The sequence below is a fragment of the Perissodus microlepis genome, chromosome 7, assembly GCF_051167445.1.
Source record: "Perissodus microlepis isolate ML-2025 ecotype Zambia chromosome 7, ASM5116744v1, whole genome shotgun sequence".
NCBI lineage: Eukaryota > Metazoa > Chordata > Actinopteri > Cichliformes > Cichlidae > Perissodus > Perissodus microlepis.
Window position 1 is genome coordinate 47,486,006 of NC_140467.1, and position 19,333 is coordinate 47,505,338.

Consider the following 19,333-nt stretch of genomic DNA (forward strand, 5'->3'; position numbering starts at 1 on the left):
TCAGCCAGTTGCTCTATCACATGCATCCGTAGTTCGCTGGTTAACACCGGAAATCTGCTCCTATAATGTAATAGTGAAAGCCCACACGGCTTCCCATCACGGCACAGCCCTCTGTCACATGGCGCGCTGTTGGTTTTCACTGTGGATAGAGTTGGAGGGGAGGGGGATAAAGGAGTCTGCAGGCAGAGGAGGATAACGCGATAGAAGGTTGCAGGATCTTATTTACCGAGTAGGTCTTCTTAACCACTTTAAAAAAAAAAAAAAAATTGATATCATCTTTGTGTCATTTTGTTGCGCTTTGAAGTCAAAACTCCGCCATATTCAGTCCACCACGCCCGGAGCGTCAGCTATCACAGTCGCCGTTACAGTCTGCTCAACTTATTGCACAAAGTTAATTTCCCCTTTTACTGGAGAGGAAGAAGGTAACAGCCTCGAGAACAGCTGCTTTACTTCCTTAAATTTGCTAAAGCTTCTGTTTCCAGCTCCGGGAGGGGGGGAGGCGTAGTTGCTGGAGCTTGTAGTAAAAAGTTACCGTGGGCTTTAATCATTGTGTGTTGTGACTCGAGGATACACCGAGGAAGGGAAGGGGGGAGTGTTCGCTATATGAACAAACAGTATGTATGTGTGTTTACCTTGGAAGGTGAACTTGTAACCAGGAATGATTTTGAGCTCCGTGGGGGCATGCTGCCTCAGCCCGGAGGCCAAAGAGGCTCGGAGGATCAACGATGAGATTGAGAGGCAGCTCCGACGGGACAAGAGGGAATCCCGACGGGAATATAAACTCCTTTTGCTGGGTAAGAGACGGATCAAACGGTCTCTGTGACACCTCTATGAGAGGTCAGAGGTGGAACAAGTTTTCAGGACTTCCACTTAAGAAGCTGCATCCCGAAAAACGTTAGGTGGCTTCCTCAAGAGGGTCTTTGCATCTCGTCTGTTATATCAAATTAATTATTAAATTTGATACATCAAATGTCTTAACGATTTAAAAAAAAAAATCTTGCATAAATATAACAGCCTTATATGTTGAATATTTGTATTTACGGTTTTGACATATGCGCAGCAAGTGCAGCTCTTAAATTCATGCAGTGCAGTGGAGAAAAAAGAAAGCTGTGTCTCAGAAGACTACTTGAATAAATACAGCCTACTTAGCATCTGTCTGCTCTTTGAATCAGACCCCTCAAAACATAGATGTAAACATGATTCAGTGCACTTGAGTGTGTTATGATGCCTTTGTGGCTGAGAGGAAGCAGATTATAAACAGTGGAGTAAGAGGTGAATCCTGAATGTGGACATTAAAACCTGAAAAATATAAGATATATATATATATATATAAAAAAAATACATTGTAAACAGAAAAAAGAAAGTAAAATAAAAAAACATGGAGGTGACATGAATAATTCTATATACCACACAATTTACATGTTCAAAAGGGAGTAGGATGAAGTTTACATGCACGTCATTTACTACTGAACACTGTTCCTGTCATAGGGCGTGTGCATAGTTTGCTGTGTGAGGTGAGTTAAAGTGTAAAGACAATGCAAAATGCAGTTACAGTACGGGCAACCATGCAAAACGTACTCACAGTGGGAGTTTTAACTACTTTTAGCTACTACTGTATCTTAAATGGAAAAAAAAGGGATTAACTACACAGATTTGTAGGATTGAAATATTATGTGTACCAAATGAAGTGTATATACTTCATTTGTTGATAAGACATCAACATATTGCCTGACTGTAGTAGTTTAGCATGGACCAAAGTCTATGTACATTAGTGGTTTGCGGTGACATTGATCAGTGGTTGCTGTATGCGTCTCATGAGACGTATTTAAAAAAAAGAACTGGTATTACAACAAAACTCATCACAGTTTAGTCTTTATTTGGCATCTTACGTAGAATAACAAGGAGAGCAGCGAGAAAAGAGAAAACAGTTGACTGTTAACAGAGCCAACTGCCTCCAGTTCTTCAGAACTGCCCATCGACAGATCTGTGCAGTGTATCTGATAACAGCATTTTTCTTCTACACAACAGTAAGCAGTCCTCTGGTATACATTGCTGGTTCAGACAGGCATGAAATGACACGAAGCTCAAATACTCATTCATCAGGTTTTTTTCCTTTTACGAAATAATATGCTACTAGCCTTGGGTCAACTACTTTTGTAGCATTTTTGTGGTAAGCCACGAGCATGTTAGACTGTAGCTTCCTGACCCTAGTTTGCATTTATAATCTCTGCATGTTTTGGAGACTTTATGAGGTATAAAGATGTGACAAATCTACATGTATTAGTAACATTATTACTAACAGTTATACCTGGAAGTGTGATGAGTCCTCCCTCATCAATCTCACTTTAGTTGATGGTATACATTTTTTTTCAACTTCCTTTAGAATTGGCCCCATAAAATCCAGTATGGCATGGGCTCCACTGTGACTTGTGATGACTTCTGGTTTTGACCTAGCAAACCAACCCAGTGTGTCTCTTTGTGTTTTGGTAATTTTATACACAAAACATGAAATGAGAAAACACTGCCGTCATTTAATCTGTACAGAAAAGAAATATTAGTTGCAGTCCTCATCTGTATACTACAGGGCACCGGGTACTTCATTAGTTCCTCCTTGCTCCTTTCTACTTTCAGAGCTGCTTTAATTCATAGTGTCACAGATTCATTGAGGTGCTGGAAAAACTCAACATTTAACAGCAGAGATTTTGGTCCGTATTGACGTGTCAGCATCGCACAGCTGCTGAAGATTTGTTGGCTGCACGTCCTAAATGCAAATCCTCTGTTTCACCATATCCCAAAGGGCCGTGTTGGATTGACATCTGGTGACTGTGACGAGTCGTGTTCAGGAAACCAGAGCTTTGTGACACAGTGTGTTACTGTGCTGGAAGCAAGCATCATGAAAGGATGGACATGGTCAGCAACAGTATGGCTTCATATTGTGTCCACCAAATTCTGACCCTACCATCCGAATGTTGCGGCAGGAATTGAGACTCGTAAATCTAGAAAACATTTTTCTGATTTTCTGTCTAATTTTGGTAAGTTCGGGGATATGATATCCTCGTTTGCCGGTTCTTAGCTGACTGGAGCGGTTCTGGGTGTGGTCTTTGTAACAGCTCGAAGCAGTGTGGCCATTTTTCTCTGGCCTCTGACATCATCAATACATTTTTTTCCAGAGGACTGCCGCAGACTGGATATTTTCTCTTGTTTGGGAAAATATCCTCTGTAAACCCTTGAGATGGCAGTGTGGGAAAATCCCAGCAGATCAACAGTTTCTCAAATACGTAGCCCATTTGTCACCAACAACCACGCTACATTCAAAGTCACTTCAATCACCCTTCTTCCCCAGTCGGCTGCTCAGTTTAAACTTCACCATTTTGTGTTGACTATGTTCTAAATGCTGTTCTTGCAACGTGATTGGCTGATCAGATGTTTGCATAAATAAGTAGTTGAACAGGTGTACTTAATAAGGTGCCACATTTAATTTGACTATTTGGCAAAGGATGTGTCATCAGTGATTAAGTTTAGGGTCTAAAGCAGTCAAGCATGGGTAGTCATGTTGAATGTGTCACCAGCCTTTTAGCTTCAGTAGACAGCACTCTGTATTTTTGCCCGTGACCAGTTTCAGTCTGAGATTAGAACAGTGCACATCGCTTTAAGTACTCTCTAATAACATTTTAAAAGAAATACTGTTGCTTTCATTTGTGCACAGGGTTGTCTCACTGGTGTCATTTCTGCATTGTCAGCTACACGGGGAAATGCCGCAACTTCTAATAAATCTACCAGCCACCCATGAGATGACAAAACGTAACATTTGATGCAAGTTATGTCCAAGTTTACATAAGAGGACATCAGGATAATATATTATGCTCATAACTACATTCGGGGCGACCGTGGTTCAGGGGGTTGGGAAGCTCATCTTGTAACCTGAAGGTTGCCGGGTCGATCCCCAGCTCTGTCTGTTCCTGGTCGTTGTGTCCTTGGGCAAGACACTTCACCTACCGCCTACTGGTGTTGGCCAGAGGGGCCGAGTGGCGCGATATGGCAGCCTCGCTTCTGTCAGTCTGCACCAAGGGCAGCTGTGGCTACAACTGTAGCTTCCCTCCACCAGTGTGTGAATGAATAGTGGAATTGTAAAGTGCTTTGAGGGTCTCGAAAAGCGCTATATAAATGCAATCCATTATTATTATTATTAAATAAATAAATGAAGCAATAAAATCAATCGCTCTGTATACCATCTGTTTAGTGATAACCTGACATAGTTTATTCCTCTGAGCTATAAAACCCCATCCAATGTTGCTAAACAGGAGAGTCTGCATCCGTGCTGCTGGTGAGACCTCAGGCATAGTTGCTCCTTAAGCTAAATGCTAACATCAGCATGTTTTGATGCTCACAGCTATAAAGTTTGCAGTCCATTTGGTGATGTAATGATTATTATGCTGACTGCGTTAACATGCTAACATTTACTAACTTAAACTAAACTCAGAATACTGGGGAATGAACACCTGTTGTTAGGACCTTAAAGAAAACACTGAAAGTGTTGAAATTTTGATCTGGTATCAAAAAGTCAAGAGCTTATCAGTGTGACGCATAGTGATCCAGAAAGGAATTTCAATGTCAACAGACAGAAAGAGTGGGAGTTTTACAGTTAAAACTAGCTGATCGCTTACACACTGCACGAATATATATAGAATATGTGAACGTTTTACAGAAACAATATAATTGAAATGGATGGATGTGTCAACAGGGTCAGCAGGAAAATGTAAAACAAGTTCTGACGTACCTGTATTAGTTAAATATTTCTGTCATTATTTTTTTGTGATTTATAGCTTAAATCAATCAAAAATTTATACCTTATTATTTTTTATTAAGCCAAAGGTCAGTGCTTAAATTATAATTACAAGTGATGTACTCATTAATGACTGAATTTTTTTTTTAATTATTTCCTTTCAGAGTTATTTTATTTTTGTGATTTCTAATTCGTTTTTTTATTTTAATTCATTTTGACTTTTTGTTTTTAATCCAGTTTAGTTTCACTTACTTTCTACTGTTTCAAACGGTTTAGTTTCAGTTTAGTTTTTGTTAGTTTCAGTGTCAGATTTAGGCTTTTTAATTATTGTTGTATGGAAGGCATATGTCGGAGGCACGATTTAGGAAAATTTATACCGGTGTTACAATAAAAACACAGAATATTTTGAAAGCAGTTGACTCACAATCCTGTGGACATCCAGAGTCTCAATAAGCATGTCCATCAATGCCTCATCAGCCAAGCTGAAATAACACCTTTTTAACAAACTAACAGATACTATACTTTTTGCAAAATCTTATTTTATATAGTTTACATTTTTGCACAAGTCTAGTTTTAATTTTCACTTTTTTTTTAGGTAACTAAAATGTTTTCTTCAAATCTGCTTTAGTTTTCAGTTTTAGTTAACTATAATCACCTTGATCCTATAATATACTGAAAAAATGAATTCTGTGTAATGAATAGTTATAGTTGAGGCACTTTTAGTTTAGTGGGACTTCAATTAAAAGAATTTTCCTTATATATGTTTAAAGAAGTTTTTATTTAAGTAAATAATCTAGATGCTTCTTCTACCACTATAAAAAACAAGTTCTCAGACTTTAAGTTTTTTTCTACCTGCTGTTGTGGTAAATAACATAATTGTGTCTCTTTGTGCTTAAATTGTAAGAAATAAAAAAAGTAAAAGTAAAATTACAGGAAGTGCTCAGGTAGCTTATTGATCGTCCTGTAATTATAAAAAAAATCATTTTGTAAAAACAACCAAAAGAAAACAAAACAAAAAATGTCTGCAATAGATTTTTTCTGTAATAAATATTTCATATATATATTTTTTTAAAATCTGATTTTCCATGTGTTCTTATTGGATCAAGAATCACTTGATAAATAAAAAAAATAAAACTACATTTATGTCTCCTGTTGGCTAGGAACTGGTGAAAGCGGCAAGAGCACGTTCATTAAACAGATGAGGATCATCCATGGCCGTGGATACTCTGATGAAGACAAGAGAGGCTTCAAACAGCTGGTGTACCAGAACATCTTCACAGCCATGCAGGCCATGATCCAGGCCATGAACGCACTGCAGATCCCCTACAAGTATGAGCACAACAAGGTAGGCCTGTGTCCTTTCTTCGCTGCTTTGCTCAGACAAATTGAGAAAGCGGTTTTTATCAGACAAAGTCCCACAGAAGCATGCGGAAGGTTTACTGACAGAGCCTGCAGTGTGTATTACTGTGTATTTAGGGTGAAGCACTTCTGGTAATTTGCAACAGTGTTTAGTTTTGCAATCCTGCTGCCAGAGAGTTTTGTCTACTTACGGAGTGAGCTGTCGTTTTGAAGTATACAGAGTGTCACACTGCAAGCATGTAAAAACTGGTAGTCCTGAGCCAAAAACAAGTAAGAGATCAGGAATTCCCCATTATTCATACAGGAATCTGTTCCTGTCTTACAAACACCAGGTGCGTATTAATCACAAAAACTTGCTAGCTCACACACAGAGACTACATTAGGTAAAGCTCCAGGTTAGGATGCAATCCAGGAGAGCCTATGTCAGTGATCATCTGAGTCAGCATGTGCGTTATATTTTTTCTTTCCTGTAGTGTTGGTGGTGTTCTGTAAAAGCTCACAGGATGGCACTGTTTGTATGCAGTCGGTTTGCATAAATCAGCAGTGAAACACAGAGAGACCGTAGGTCAGTGAGGTCAAGACATCAGTAGCTGTGTCTGAAACAGGTGCCTTTATTCATCAAATCAACTACACTGTTCACAAACTATGCTGATCACAAAAAAGTGCATTAGACTCCTGTCCGGAAACCAAATTTATCGCTCATTATTGAATAAACTATTGACTGTATGTTTGAATAATTTAGCGAGCGGTGATATCAGGCACTCAGTATATCAGTTCACTAAACCTCTTCCCTGAATGGTGAAATCGTAGCTTAGAATCTATAGTAATGCACAGAAGGCCCATCCAAAGATTTGAGTCCTTGTATAACCTCTCTGAAACAAAAAGAAAACAAAGCAAAAACAAAAACAAAAGAACAATTGAACGAGTTGGATTAAATTTATATGCTCACATAAAAGCCTGCTGGGGTAACTAGCTTTTTTCTTGCTTTCACCTGAAGGAGAACATCTTAACTTAGTGAAGCTTGCTCCTACTGTTTGGTTCACTAAACACACAGGTTAGACTTTTATTCTGAAAGCATTTTCTCATATAAAGTCAAAAGTGATAGTTTTAGCTAACTTTTTATGTAAGAGGTCTACACAAAAAGTCACACCTCCTTGTGATTACTGGGGTCACTAGCACGGTGTAATGCTTGCTTGTGGCTGTTATGGATGACACCGACCTGTCTGCAAACACTTGCTAATTAAACACTGAACTGTAGCGAAACTTGAAAAAGTGAGACACAAACCACAAAGATGTTTTGCTGGCAACCAGTAAGGTGGACACAAGGCAGTTGCCAACCTCTCTCTAGACTCATGTGACTGCCTTAATGATACTTTCATAACTGCGGCTAGCTAGCTCTATACTGGAATATACTGTAAGAAGAAGACTCAGTGGTATTTCTATGATTGTGTTTTTGAGTCTTAAATAAGAAATCTACCTCTGAGTAGCTCTATAAAAAATGAAGTAGACACTGGAAGTGACGTGATTATTTGAGGCGCGGCACATAAAACAGTGGCAGCTGTTGAGTGATGGAGGCGAGTAAGTTACATTGTATTAGTGGTGTGGAATTAAAAGCTGGAACAATCTTTTAGTAAAATGCTAAGATTTTTTGATTTCTATTAGGTGGTCAGTGACTGCAGGGGGAAGAAAATGTAAAATAGAAAAAGAAAAACAGGACCATCAAAGAGAAGAATGGGAGTATATTTTGAAGCAGGAGCATTTTAGTTAGCATGAAAAAACAAAAACAAAAAGCCAAACAAAGTGGAAAATCCCTTCCAAAGACTTCTGCATTATGAAAAATATATGACTCAACAAACAGATATCTGTTCTTGAGTGTTACCTTATTGGAGCGTTGCAGTGTAATCAGCCGGTTCGATTCATATATTTCATAACACTGGAATTTCATTAATGATGGGTTTTGATTCTCATGTTTACTAGTGAAAAAAATGACTGATCATCAAACACTGCTGCCCGTAAGTAAAAATGTCTGAAAGAGCGCCTTGTATAGTAAGGCTTCAAGGCAAATTTCAAGAGACGCAGTCACTGAGGGTAAACTAAACAGGATATACAATTTAACCCATCAGTTATCATTAGTACTCCAGGTTGAGGATAAGTGTTTTATAGCTAAATGGGTGCATGTGAATTCCCAGTGGAGGGAGTGTATGCAGTGTGGGAAATGTTTATGTGTAATCTGAAACAAATTAGGACGGTAAGAGCAATTAGAGATTAAGAATTCTGAGAAGACATGAGTCATTCAATTTCAAACCCAGGAATCAGGATGATATAAATGCATTTGGTTTTCTATAAAAAAATACATTTTTAAAAAACTAGATAAACAAAGTCTGAATAGTTCGACAAAAGTGCTATGTTTGAATCATGACATGACTTTAGTTTTAGTAACACAGCTGGTAGTCCCACATTATGTTTTGCACCATTTAGCTTGTTGTATAATTAATTTAAGTCTGTATTTAGCCAGTTATAAATGAAACTAATTTAGCATTAGCATCAGTGTAGCCGGGCTATGTGATCTTGAAGCCAGCTCTCATTAGCCGATTGCTGAGCTTCTGTGCTTCCTGTTGAAAAAATCTGATATGGGGGCATGCAAATGCTTTAGCCTTCCCACGGCTAGTACTGCCTCTGCAAGCTGCTTTGCAACCCATATCTACCCCAGCTCCTTTCATGTTGTGTCTGATTTCTTCAGTGTCAATTCCGTTTTCACTGATGGCTGCCGTATAACATACTGGTACCGCTTCTCTCCCACAACAATGCCATGCAAACCAATGCACTAAATTCCTGCAGATGGGGTTAACACGCTTGACTGCTAGGTTGAGAATCACGATTTATAAACAACAGCTGTTGATAACATACTCAAGAAAAACCACTACACAGATACCTTTAAATCAGATTTATTGTTTTATGTTTGGAAGCTCAGAGATTACTTATTGGTTTTTAAAGACCCCCTGTGACAGTAGTTTAAACAGGGCCTAATTTCATCATGTCTGTTGGAGACTATCAAAAAGTTCTCTTTTACAGTGGGGGAAATAAATATTTGATTGCCTGCTGAATTTGAAAGTTTGCTCACATCACCAGGCATGTACACACCTCAGGGGGAGTTTGGCCCGCTCCTCTTTGCCGAAACTCTCGAAATCCGTTAGGTTTCTTATTTTTATTCTTGGCTCTTTGATACTGCCCAAAGTGGAGCAGAATGCAAAATGGAGGGAACTGATTCTCTGGAAAGTTGTGCTTTATACACATAAGGAGTTCAAAAAGGACGATCCGTAGTTGATTGATTGACCGTACGTAGCACGCACCAATTCCTGCTGCGTTATAGGGGATCAAATACTTATTTCACTCAATGACAAGAAAATCTACTTATAGCTTTTATGTAATGTGGTTTGGTTGATATTCTGCCTCTATTAAAATTAAATTATCATAAAAATATAAACTTTTTGTTTCTTTGGAACAATTATTTCCCCTACTGTATCGAAATGATGTGCTTATATGTTGAACAGTTAGTTTCAGTAAATGATTGGTAGTGTGAATCAGAATCTTAATTCCATCTTGTTTGGTATTTGTTATCTTGGTAAACCGCATGACATCACTCCTTCCTTCCAGCACTCGGACTGATTCGTCACCTATAATGCTGCGGTGACAGTTGCGCAAGAGATGCTTCCTATAAATAACACAATATTCTTTCTGAAGTTGTCTGAAGTTGTCGCTAATATTAATGTGTTATTGTGATGCTCAGGCCAACGCCACAACTGTCAATAAGGCTGATGTGGAAAAGGTGGTAACATTAACCAACCCATACATTGATGCCTTGAAGAGCTTGTGGAGCGACCCGGGAATTCAGGAATGTTACAATCGGAAGCGGGAATACCAGCTCTCAGACTCAGCCAAATAGTGAGTGTAAACAGAAGAACAACTCCTCACACACTGTCTAATAATTTCCTGTGTTTCATCTGCCAGCCGTCTTTTTAATGCACCAAGGACACAGAGGCTTAGTAGTTTTTCCATTTAAGGTTGTTAAAAAGAAACGCATTTAAATTCTAAATAATTCATTACAGCTACGTGGCTGAAACAGATACAGCCATGACTTAAATAATTCAAAATAAATGTCTTCCTTCTCTCCCTCTCTGTTCTGCTTCTTCATCAGTCTTTCTGTCAGCGGCTTTCATTTTCATTTCTTAACGCTGCATTATCCTCCTCCTGTGCTATTAGCTATCTGGATGACTTGGATCGAATCTCCGATACTGGGTATCTGCCAACTCAGCAAGATGTGCTGAGGGTGAGGGTGCCCACAACCGGTATCATAGAGTACCCTTTTGACCTGGAGGGCGTGGTGTTCAGGTGAGTGTTTTTTTTCTTTCTTTTGTTGGTGTCCCCCACAAATACTATTAAAATAATGCAACATTCCTTAAAAGCAGATAACATAATTCGAGGTATTACAGGGATCGATACATTTATATCTTATATATATAAAGATCCAGTAACCTGTTTTAAAATCTTCTACCCTTCTACCTCCCGAGTACAATGTCTATTGTGTGTATACATCATTATGGTGCATTCACTGCTAGCGAATGGCCATCCTGCTTTTTTTTCTTTTTACTTGTAACCTCTCTGGTAACCAGATACCTGCAAAAACAATGACATTGTCCCTGATGATACCTAGTGTTATCAGGTAACATAAGCACATAAGCAACACTTTCACCTGTACGCCCTTGGACTGCAGTTATCATTGCGTCCCTAAATATAATTTGTTCATCAAGTCTGCCATCCTGGGCTACGTATAGCAAGAGCAGACAGATCACACAGAGCAGTTCTGCATGAAGAGTGCCCCCAGTGTGTTAAATTGATTTCATAGTTATATAGCAAACAAAATGTTTGTTAATTAGAAAACTAAATATCATTTTAACGCTAAAAATAGTGACGTTTAACTGTGTCGATAATTAGTCAAACTTTGTGAGAAGGCCCGACCAACTTTAAAATGATCTCTCAAAGCCACCTACTGTGTGTTAGGTAACTGGACACTGAGATGTTAATTTTCAGGAAGCCCATTAAAATGTAAAGCACATTAGAGTTCACATTAGAATTAGAAAGAAACGTCCTGTTTGAACTGACCAATTTTAGACTATGTCGCTGTGACAGCTGGCCACTGATTATATTAGCTGTTTGTTGACTGGTTCCCCCAGTTTGACTGGTTTTACCTCTTTAATATAACAGTTCATGTACTTTACATTGCTGTCTCCGGTCCTGTTATCATTTTTAAGAAACATCATTTGTATCATTTATGTTACCTTAATATTTTTCACCGGTTTAAACCTGTGACTGTAGGATGGTGGATGTGGGTGGTCAGCGTTCAGAGAGGAGGAAATGGATCCACTGTTTTGAAAATGTCACTTCCATCATGTTCCTGGTGGCACTTAGTGAGTACGATCAGGTCCTCGCTGAGTCTTCCAATGAGGTAAAAATCAGACTTAAAAATAATAATCTAATATATATATATATATGTGTGTATGTTTCTTACATGGGAAAAGACAGTAGCTTGCTTTGGGATACAAAAAACCCAACTCACTGGATAGGACACAAAGGGACTTTGTTTCCTTTGTTTAAGGCCAAACCTGTTAGGTGGAAATGATGACCTAGATTTCTGCAGAGTCCAGCTCCTCTCTCTCTCTCTCTCTTTGTCTGTCTGTTTCTCTCTCTCTCACGTTCTGGCCACATTGATTAACCTCATCTCAGCTCTCCTTTGTGGCAGTACTCATAGTTCAACTGCAGGGGGAGCTCTAAAGTCACTTTAGCCCAACAAAGGGCACCTTTTAGTGAGGCCTGTTCACTTGATGAGATTACAGCCAATTGAATTTGCTCACACAGGCAATCACTGGTGAAGTACTGCTGTTCTTCAGCAGTGATTCACGTCTGTTGTGTTTGCTCCCTTTCATTCTTTATTTATTTATATGTTTGTTTGGGGTTTTTTTCACAGAACCGAATGGAAGAAAGCATGGCCTTGTTCAAGACAATCATAAGCTACAAGTGGTTCGAAGAATCCTCGATCATCTTGTTCCTCAACAAGATAGATTTACTCGAGGAAAAAATCATGTATTCACATTTGGTTGACTACTTCCCTGAGTACGACGGTAAGGGGAACTAGCGCACTCGCTGCAAAGAACATTTGAATAGAACATGATAATATGAGCATCTTGGTCCATTCATTTTTGCTGATTCACTGTGTCAAATAGCACAGTCTTTCTCTTACAATCACCAACAACACACTCACTCCTTTTTACAGTTCGCTGGCATTAGCTACTAAATGCTACTGGTTATACCAGACCAAACACGAGTGTACCAGTTTGTTTTCCGCTGATAAAATGATATGCTTTGCCTGTGAATTCAGATTTCTATTTCTTCATGGAAATGCATGAATCTAACTTACAATTTTTCACTTTTACACAACTACTAAAATATTCCTGTGCTGTTTTCTTCTTCTAGGTCCTCCACAGGATGTCGACGCGGGAAAAGCATTCATATTAGACATGTTTGTCAGTCTTAACCCAGATGAGAAAAAAATCATCTACTCCCATTTCACGTGCGCCACAGACACAGACAACGTCCGGTTTGTCTTCTGCGTGGTGAAGGACCACATCTTGCAGGGCCACCTGGATGCCTACAACTTGGTCTAAAAGTGTGGCGGTCTTGTTCTTCTTCTTTTTGCTGTAATTCAATCGGCTTTGTACACCTGGCAGCCGGGAGAGCTTCTATGTGGTTCTGTTTGCGTCACGCTGCTGTTGAACTCTTAAATCCAAAAACAGGAAACGGAGAAGTAACGCGGCTTGTCGTCAAATGGCTCCACTACTTATGTATTTCAGATTTTCTAGTTACACTCTTTAAAGTGGATGTCTCCAGCTATTATGAAGTGTGATGTGACAATTAAAGCGCTGCCTTAGCGAGGAGCCTATTATAGTATGCACTGAATTTTATGGAGTGCTTTGTGTAGCAGTGTAAAATATTTCAGTGTCCTCAAGAGCCTCAGAGGACTTGTAATGTACTGAGTCTCTGCTTCAGGAAATCTGTGGAAGTGAATGCAGACTAACTGCAATGCAGCACCTCACATCACTAATCCAAGTTTGTCATGGTTTGTTTTTCAAGCTAAAAAGTGTTCGAAGCATCTGAATGCTTAGGTTGTGTCTTGACTTAAAGGGAACTAGTCGTAATCAACACTAATGACACACTGACCTTATTACGACTGTTACTTGCACATTGTATATTTTGTAGCGGTGGTTGTGTCTTACTTGCTCCAGTTTTCAAATTTCAATTCACTCGATGCGCCTCACGTTTGTACGGTGTCCCAGAGAGGTCAAACGCTGCAACTTCAGAACTGCGCTGCGACTTAAAAACACCAACAAACCCAAAATTTCTCCAAATGCACACAAAAAACCCCAAAGCAAAACACAGAAGCCGAATAAAACACAGTCAAAGTTAAATCAAAGCAAAAAAACAGGTGTTTTTGGGGGAGGCATTTATTCGATGGACCAGCTGCGAAACATTGTACTGAGACACGCTTAAAAGGAGCACACGACTCATCCATGTTGTGAGGGAGAAAAACATGCAGTGTTTTCACATGATTCCTGTAATACTGCAGATAGATGTTTGCTATTAGCCATTTAGCACTAGATTGTTGCCACTTCTTCAGGTGTTTGGTCACACACCTCACCAATAACACTTTTGGGTGGTTTTTTTAGTGTTTGTGTGTGTTTTTCTACTACCGTTGTGTTTTATTCAAGTTCTGTTGTCCTTTGTGTGCTTTTTCAACATTTTTCTATTTGCTGGTATTTCTTTAGTTTGCAGTTCCTTTGACCTCTCAGGGCCACCGTACATTGTCTGCATTGACCCTTTTAAGCCACTTTTTTTGAGCATGGCATACTTTTTGTTTTTTGTTTTCTAATTCTAAACATTTCAAAGGGATATTCACATTTATTTCTTGTGTCAGTTGTACGCTTGAATAGCACGTTTCTTCAGTTCAAAGACTGTTTGATTGGATTTTTAAGTATATTTCATGCTTTGCTCAAAAGGCTTTTAAACTTCCCCTTTTATTTATCTAAAGGCATAGTGTACATATTGCATGGTTGGGTAATCTCCCACTGTGGTTATTTTTCTGTCTTTTTACTCACATCACGGTCAGTGTTGAAACTGCTAAAGGGAGAACTTTTAAATGTTAAATCATCTCTGACGCTTTAGAGATGGTCTATTCGCAGGCATGAAGAAAAAGCTCATGAGAGTGTATCCGTAGCACTATTGTTCACAGAACCCTCTTCACAGGCTAATGTGTACCATTTTATTTATTGGTATATTTCACTATGACTGTAATATGTGAATGCAGTCTTTTTAAATGCGATTGGATAAATAAACAATCTGTTCATTTTAGGTTTTCAGTCTTTGTCTGTGTTTGCAAATCAGCTCCGGCACACTGATGGTTTGCCATTCAAGTGTTTGTCTTCTTGGCTGCTTGAAGAGCTCATCTGGAGCAGTCTAAGTCCTAAAATCCTCCTCTGTGATACATCCATCTGGCTGGAGCCTACAGCATTAGGTCCATATTTTTAGTCTTGTATGCAGGGATATAGAGTGTGGCAAAGAACCATTATTTTTGGAGGACACTCAAAGTAATGTGGCAGTTGTATGTGACACAAGGATAGATTAAAAGTGGAGGTGGCTGCTGGGCACCAAATCCTTAGTGGTCTGTTCTACATGCGGTCAATTCAACCCCACATCGAACATGAATTAAAAACCGTTATCCTACATTTCACCTAAAACATCATCCAGTCAAAATAATGAGCCCAAGGACTGTAGCTAAGTAAAGATTTGAAAGATTTCCCAGTAAAAATCTCCACATTTAAAAATTTCTGCTGATTTCCACTAATTTTACTTTTTTGTTTTACCTGTTTTAACATTAATAATAAATAAGTCACAGCATCATTAAGCCAATCATGGCTGCGTGACCTTAATAAAAGACATACATGTAGAGTTAGGTGTCCATTGTATATTATGCTGAGGTAGAAATTGACAGTTGTATTTATTTATTAATTATCACCAGGCAAAATTTCAACCACCACTTTAGATTTGAAAGCAAACAGTGAAGATGTGACTGGATTTCAGACTTCCAGCTATATTTAAGGGGCTTGATATGATCTGTTTAGCAATTAAAGCCATTTTTACACTGTTTCCCCATTTTCAGAGGGTTAAAAGGATTTAGCCAATTGGCTGATAGTATATTTAATAATATAGAGCTTTTCTACTCTAGATGAGCATTCAAAGCACTTTATACTTGTCATTCATCCATTCATACAAGTAAGTGCTTTCTATCTAACATTAATATGCCGAGGGATACTTTGGCGTGCAGACAAGAGCAGCCAGGCCTCATACCAGCAACTGATTACTCCCTGAGCCACAGTCACAATAATATATTTATTCAAATATAATATTATTGTATAATGAGATAACATATACAGCTTCATAATCGTGGAGGCCTGTTCCCTTGCTATCTCATGACAAATTAGACATTCACATTACTCACACTCTCATAACACATACATATAGGATCTTGGGGGTGGGCACGCTACACGGAATCCAAAAGAACATCAGGGTGTACACCTCACCCCTGGCGTCGTTGCCCACCTCTAAATTTTAAATACACGTAGACACTGAGGGCTAGCAGGAGGGGCTTTGTGCTTACCTGCTGCTCTCTGGCAGGTAGCTCCCTGCCCTCCTGGGTTTTAAATGCACCTTAGAACACACATGCATCAACACTACATATGAGCGGGCGGAGGGAGGTTTGGAGTCTTCACACACCCCCGTTCTCTGTGACCTGTTGGAGCGGGGGTGGGGGTGGGGGCTGGGAGGAGGAGTTGGCCGTCCGATTGGGGTCTGGAATGTGGGGCCTCCCTGCTGCTGCCGAGTCGGGGCAGTCTGCTCCTCTCCACCCCAGGGAAAAGGGTAACACTACCTGGGTCTGGGTGCAGTTTCCCTCTCCAGGGGCAAGGGTACCTAGACCTGGGGTATAGAATACGCTTGGGGAGTGTGATTGTGTGTACAGTGTCTCTTTGTGTCTGTCTCCACATTGGGTGAGTGTTGAGTAATTGCATATGAGAGCATGAGGGTGGGAATGGATGTTTGTATCTGTGTGTGCCTGTTTGTCTGTGTCTATATGTCAGGTTGGGTATCAGACGCCACCTCTCTAGGGACATCTCAGGCCCTCCAAGGTATGGAGGCCTATCTCCCCCCACCACTTCCCCTGCCAGTGGCAGACGCCCTCAGACATCGGTGCGTTGGTGGTTCTTTGTGTCCAGTGTGGGCGTCTGGGTACCCACCAGCTCACTCCTGGTGGCTGCTTGTCGGGGCCTGGAGCCTGGGGCTCGCTCGGGCCACTTCGGGGTTGGGGTGCCCCTGGCCTCTTGGCCTGGGGCTCGGTCACTCTGGCACAGCTGGCTGCCGGCGGAGCTCACGGGCACGTCACGGCAACCCCCCTGGCTTCTGCTCCGCGGCTGCTGAGTGACCCCTCAGCTCTTTCTGGGATAGTGGCGCGGCTGCCCCTCTGTTGGTCTTCCTTGGTCTCTTGTGTTCTGAGGGCCTCTGGATGTCTGGAGTCTTGAGCTTGATACCTGCTTCATGCCCTGGAGGGCATGAAGCAGGCTGTGGCTCCCCACACCCTCTAGCAGATCATTACATGAAGGAACCTTTTAAATACAAGCACGTTCATGCTCACAGGTGTACACACGGGTGCTCACACACACAAACGACACCCTTTTTGGCTCCTACCTCAAAGCACACTGTGCGCTGTCGATCTTACGTGCTGCACAAAAATGTTTAATATTTAGTATTTACTGTTATATTCCCATAGATCATCATGATGTTGTTTATTATGTTGATCTTTTTTTCTGCTTGTTTTCTCTTTTTTCTTTCTCAACAGGTGATCCAGGTGATTGATATATGTATTTTTTGTCTGCTTATTTTGTTGGTTTTTGTTTTTTGCCCTTTATCCCCGTCCCTCTTCCCCGCTGTTTTTCTTTCCCTCTTTCTTTCTCCCTTTTCTTTTCCCCAGTCAAGTCTGTCCCGTATTTAGCAAGTGAAAATAAAATAAAATAAACAATAAAAGGTGAATCAAATAGACCATTACGGCAAGGCTGGGATGGTCCATTTGGTAAAGTAAATCCGTTGGGCATCTTTCTTCGCCTTTAGACAATAATTCTGATGGCAAAAGAGCCAAACGGGACAGGCAAAAAAAACCAAAAAAACTTCATAATTTCTAGCCAAAGTAAGAGAACTCACAAGGAGGTAGGTGTATCGTTGGTAAATAGACTGGTACTTACATAGCACCCTTCCACTCAAGTTGAGCACTGAGTGCACTTTTTACTGTAAATCTCATTCACCTAGTTATTTATACAGTGCTTTTATCTATGCCTGAGCACTTTGTCTAACATTTGAAAACTCACTAACACTCTGTATGCAACTCGGGGTTCAGTATCTTGCCAAGCATGCTTCAACATACAGACTAGAGAAGCCAGGGATTCAGCCACTGAACTTCCAGTTCATAGGTCAGCCCTGTTGTCAGCAGCCGAAAGATGCCTTCATGAATGCAAACGAACAGGGTTTATGAGACGGTGCAGATTACCCTTTTACACTGAGTAAAAGGAAAAGCCAGATTAGACTTTGGCAATATCAGTGACACGTAGCATTACCTTTCGTTAGGCTTAAAGTAGATGACTAATTTTATGAATCATTATAGCACCAAGATACAAGTTCATTTATCTATTTATTTCAGGCCAGATAGAGAAATAAAGAGAAGGCCATTGTAGAAAGGCACTACTTTAGTGTATCCTCCAATAATGCTGAGCTCAGATTAATGGGAAACATTTTGACTGGTTTTTCTTGGCTCATGCTCCGCAATAAGGTTCACGAAATTCTGCCTTTTGTAAATGAATCAAATTGCATTAAGCCTCAACATGAAGCACTAGTTCTCAGAAATAAACTAGTCATTAATAATAGTTTCATTATTTATCATGTTGAATAAAGTAATGCCAATTCCCAAACTTTAAATATTCTGTTATGAAATAAAATCACTCACTCCAAATATCCTACAACCATGTGTTGTGGATAGTCCCTGCAGAGGCTAAGCCTGCACTTTAAGCCACTGAGGTGTTGGTTGACGGGGGTGATGCGATGCCACTGTTATGAATGAAATCTGTTACAGTCCTATAACTCCAGCCGTACTTATCTTGTCCATTTAACATATTTATTCTTCTTCCTTCAGTTGTATTTATCATTCCACAGTTCTCTTTATCCAACCGGTCACAAATTGATTGCGCCTCCCGAACAACAACACCTGGTGCTGATTACGTGTGTCTACAACACATCATACCGTAAAGCACTAAAGGTGACCCCTAGCGGCACACATAAGGTAACAACTCAAAAAATGGCTCCTACAGTCTTTTTTTCACATCGCAGTCATGTTTTAGGAGGAAAGCCAAATAAAAAAAAAAAGAAAAAAAGAAAAGGAAAAAAAAGATAAAAGGTCTGATTGTCTGATTCCACTTTGGGAAAGTCCTGCTATTGTATGTGCAGGTTCACTGCCATGTGTTTACTCACTGTCTTAAGCAGACCTGTGCTTTTCTTAGTGTCATCCATGGAAAAAACACAGTAACCAAGTTTGGTGATCTTATTGAAAGCACAGCATGAATCAGCCTCAACACAGTTACACCTACAGTATCATATTTGATACATAGAGTAGGCTATTTGGGGAGTTTTTTGAGACTTCATCGTCATTTCATCAAAAATGCACAATATATTTATAAGCTATTAAAAAAATAGAAATAATCCTTTATAGATATGAACTGCTTTTTTTTAAACAAATTTGTCAGATGGCATAATGTGGTTAAAAAATAGAATTTACTGGCAATTTTTTCATATTTCAGGCTTTAACTGGTTAAATCATGATAAACACTTTAACGTGTGTTTGAGACAAAGCGTCACAAAGTTCACCTGTGACCCTTGATCTTGTTGGATTTAATGCTTTCAGGTACTTTACCGTCACTCTGGCACAAAATTGCCGTATTTTCCTCTCTTGCTTCCCAGTTGGACTTTCCAACTTTTCAGCGGGCTCCT

General features: G+C 39.8%; 1 protein-coding gene across 2 annotated transcripts; it reads left to right on the plus strand.

Moving 5' to 3' along the window:
* The first annotated feature begins 32 nt into the window (after positions 1-32).
* LOC146383929 (guanine nucleotide-binding protein G(q) subunit alpha-like) lies at positions 33-14,602 on the plus strand. 2 transcript variants are annotated; one of them, XM_084935524.1, is made up of 8 exons: positions 33-229; positions 641-794; positions 5,944-6,128; positions 9,930-10,084; positions 10,403-10,531; positions 11,516-11,645; positions 12,165-12,318; positions 12,671-14,602. In XM_084935524.1, the coding sequence occupies exons 2-8, from the start codon at positions 659-661 to the stop codon at positions 12,859-12,861; spliced, it is 1,080 nt and encodes a 359-aa protein (XP_084791650.1). In that variant the 5' UTR covers positions 33-229; positions 641-658; the 3' UTR covers positions 12,862-14,602. The 2 variants fall into 2 exon arrangements, with proteins under 2 accessions (XP_084791650.1, XP_084791651.1); XM_084935525.1 differs by lacking the exon at positions 33-229 and adding an exon at positions 236-422.
* The last annotated feature ends 4,731 nt before the right edge of the window (positions 14,603-19,333 follow it).

Excerpts from the sequence above, each read along its gene's own strand:
- LOC146383929 (XM_084935524.1), top strand. The coding sequence starts at position 659 with ATGATTTTGAGCTCCGTGGGGGCATGCTGCCTCAGCCCGGAGGCCAAA. Across the intron at positions 6,129-9,929 it reads ACAAGTATGAGCACAACAAG|GCCAACGCCACAACTGTCAA; the intron begins GTAGGCCTGTGT and ends TGTGATGCTCAG. Across the intron at positions 10,085-10,402 it reads CTCTCAGACTCAGCCAAATA|CTATCTGGATGACTTGGATC; the intron begins GTGAGTGTAAAC and ends CTGTGCTATTAG.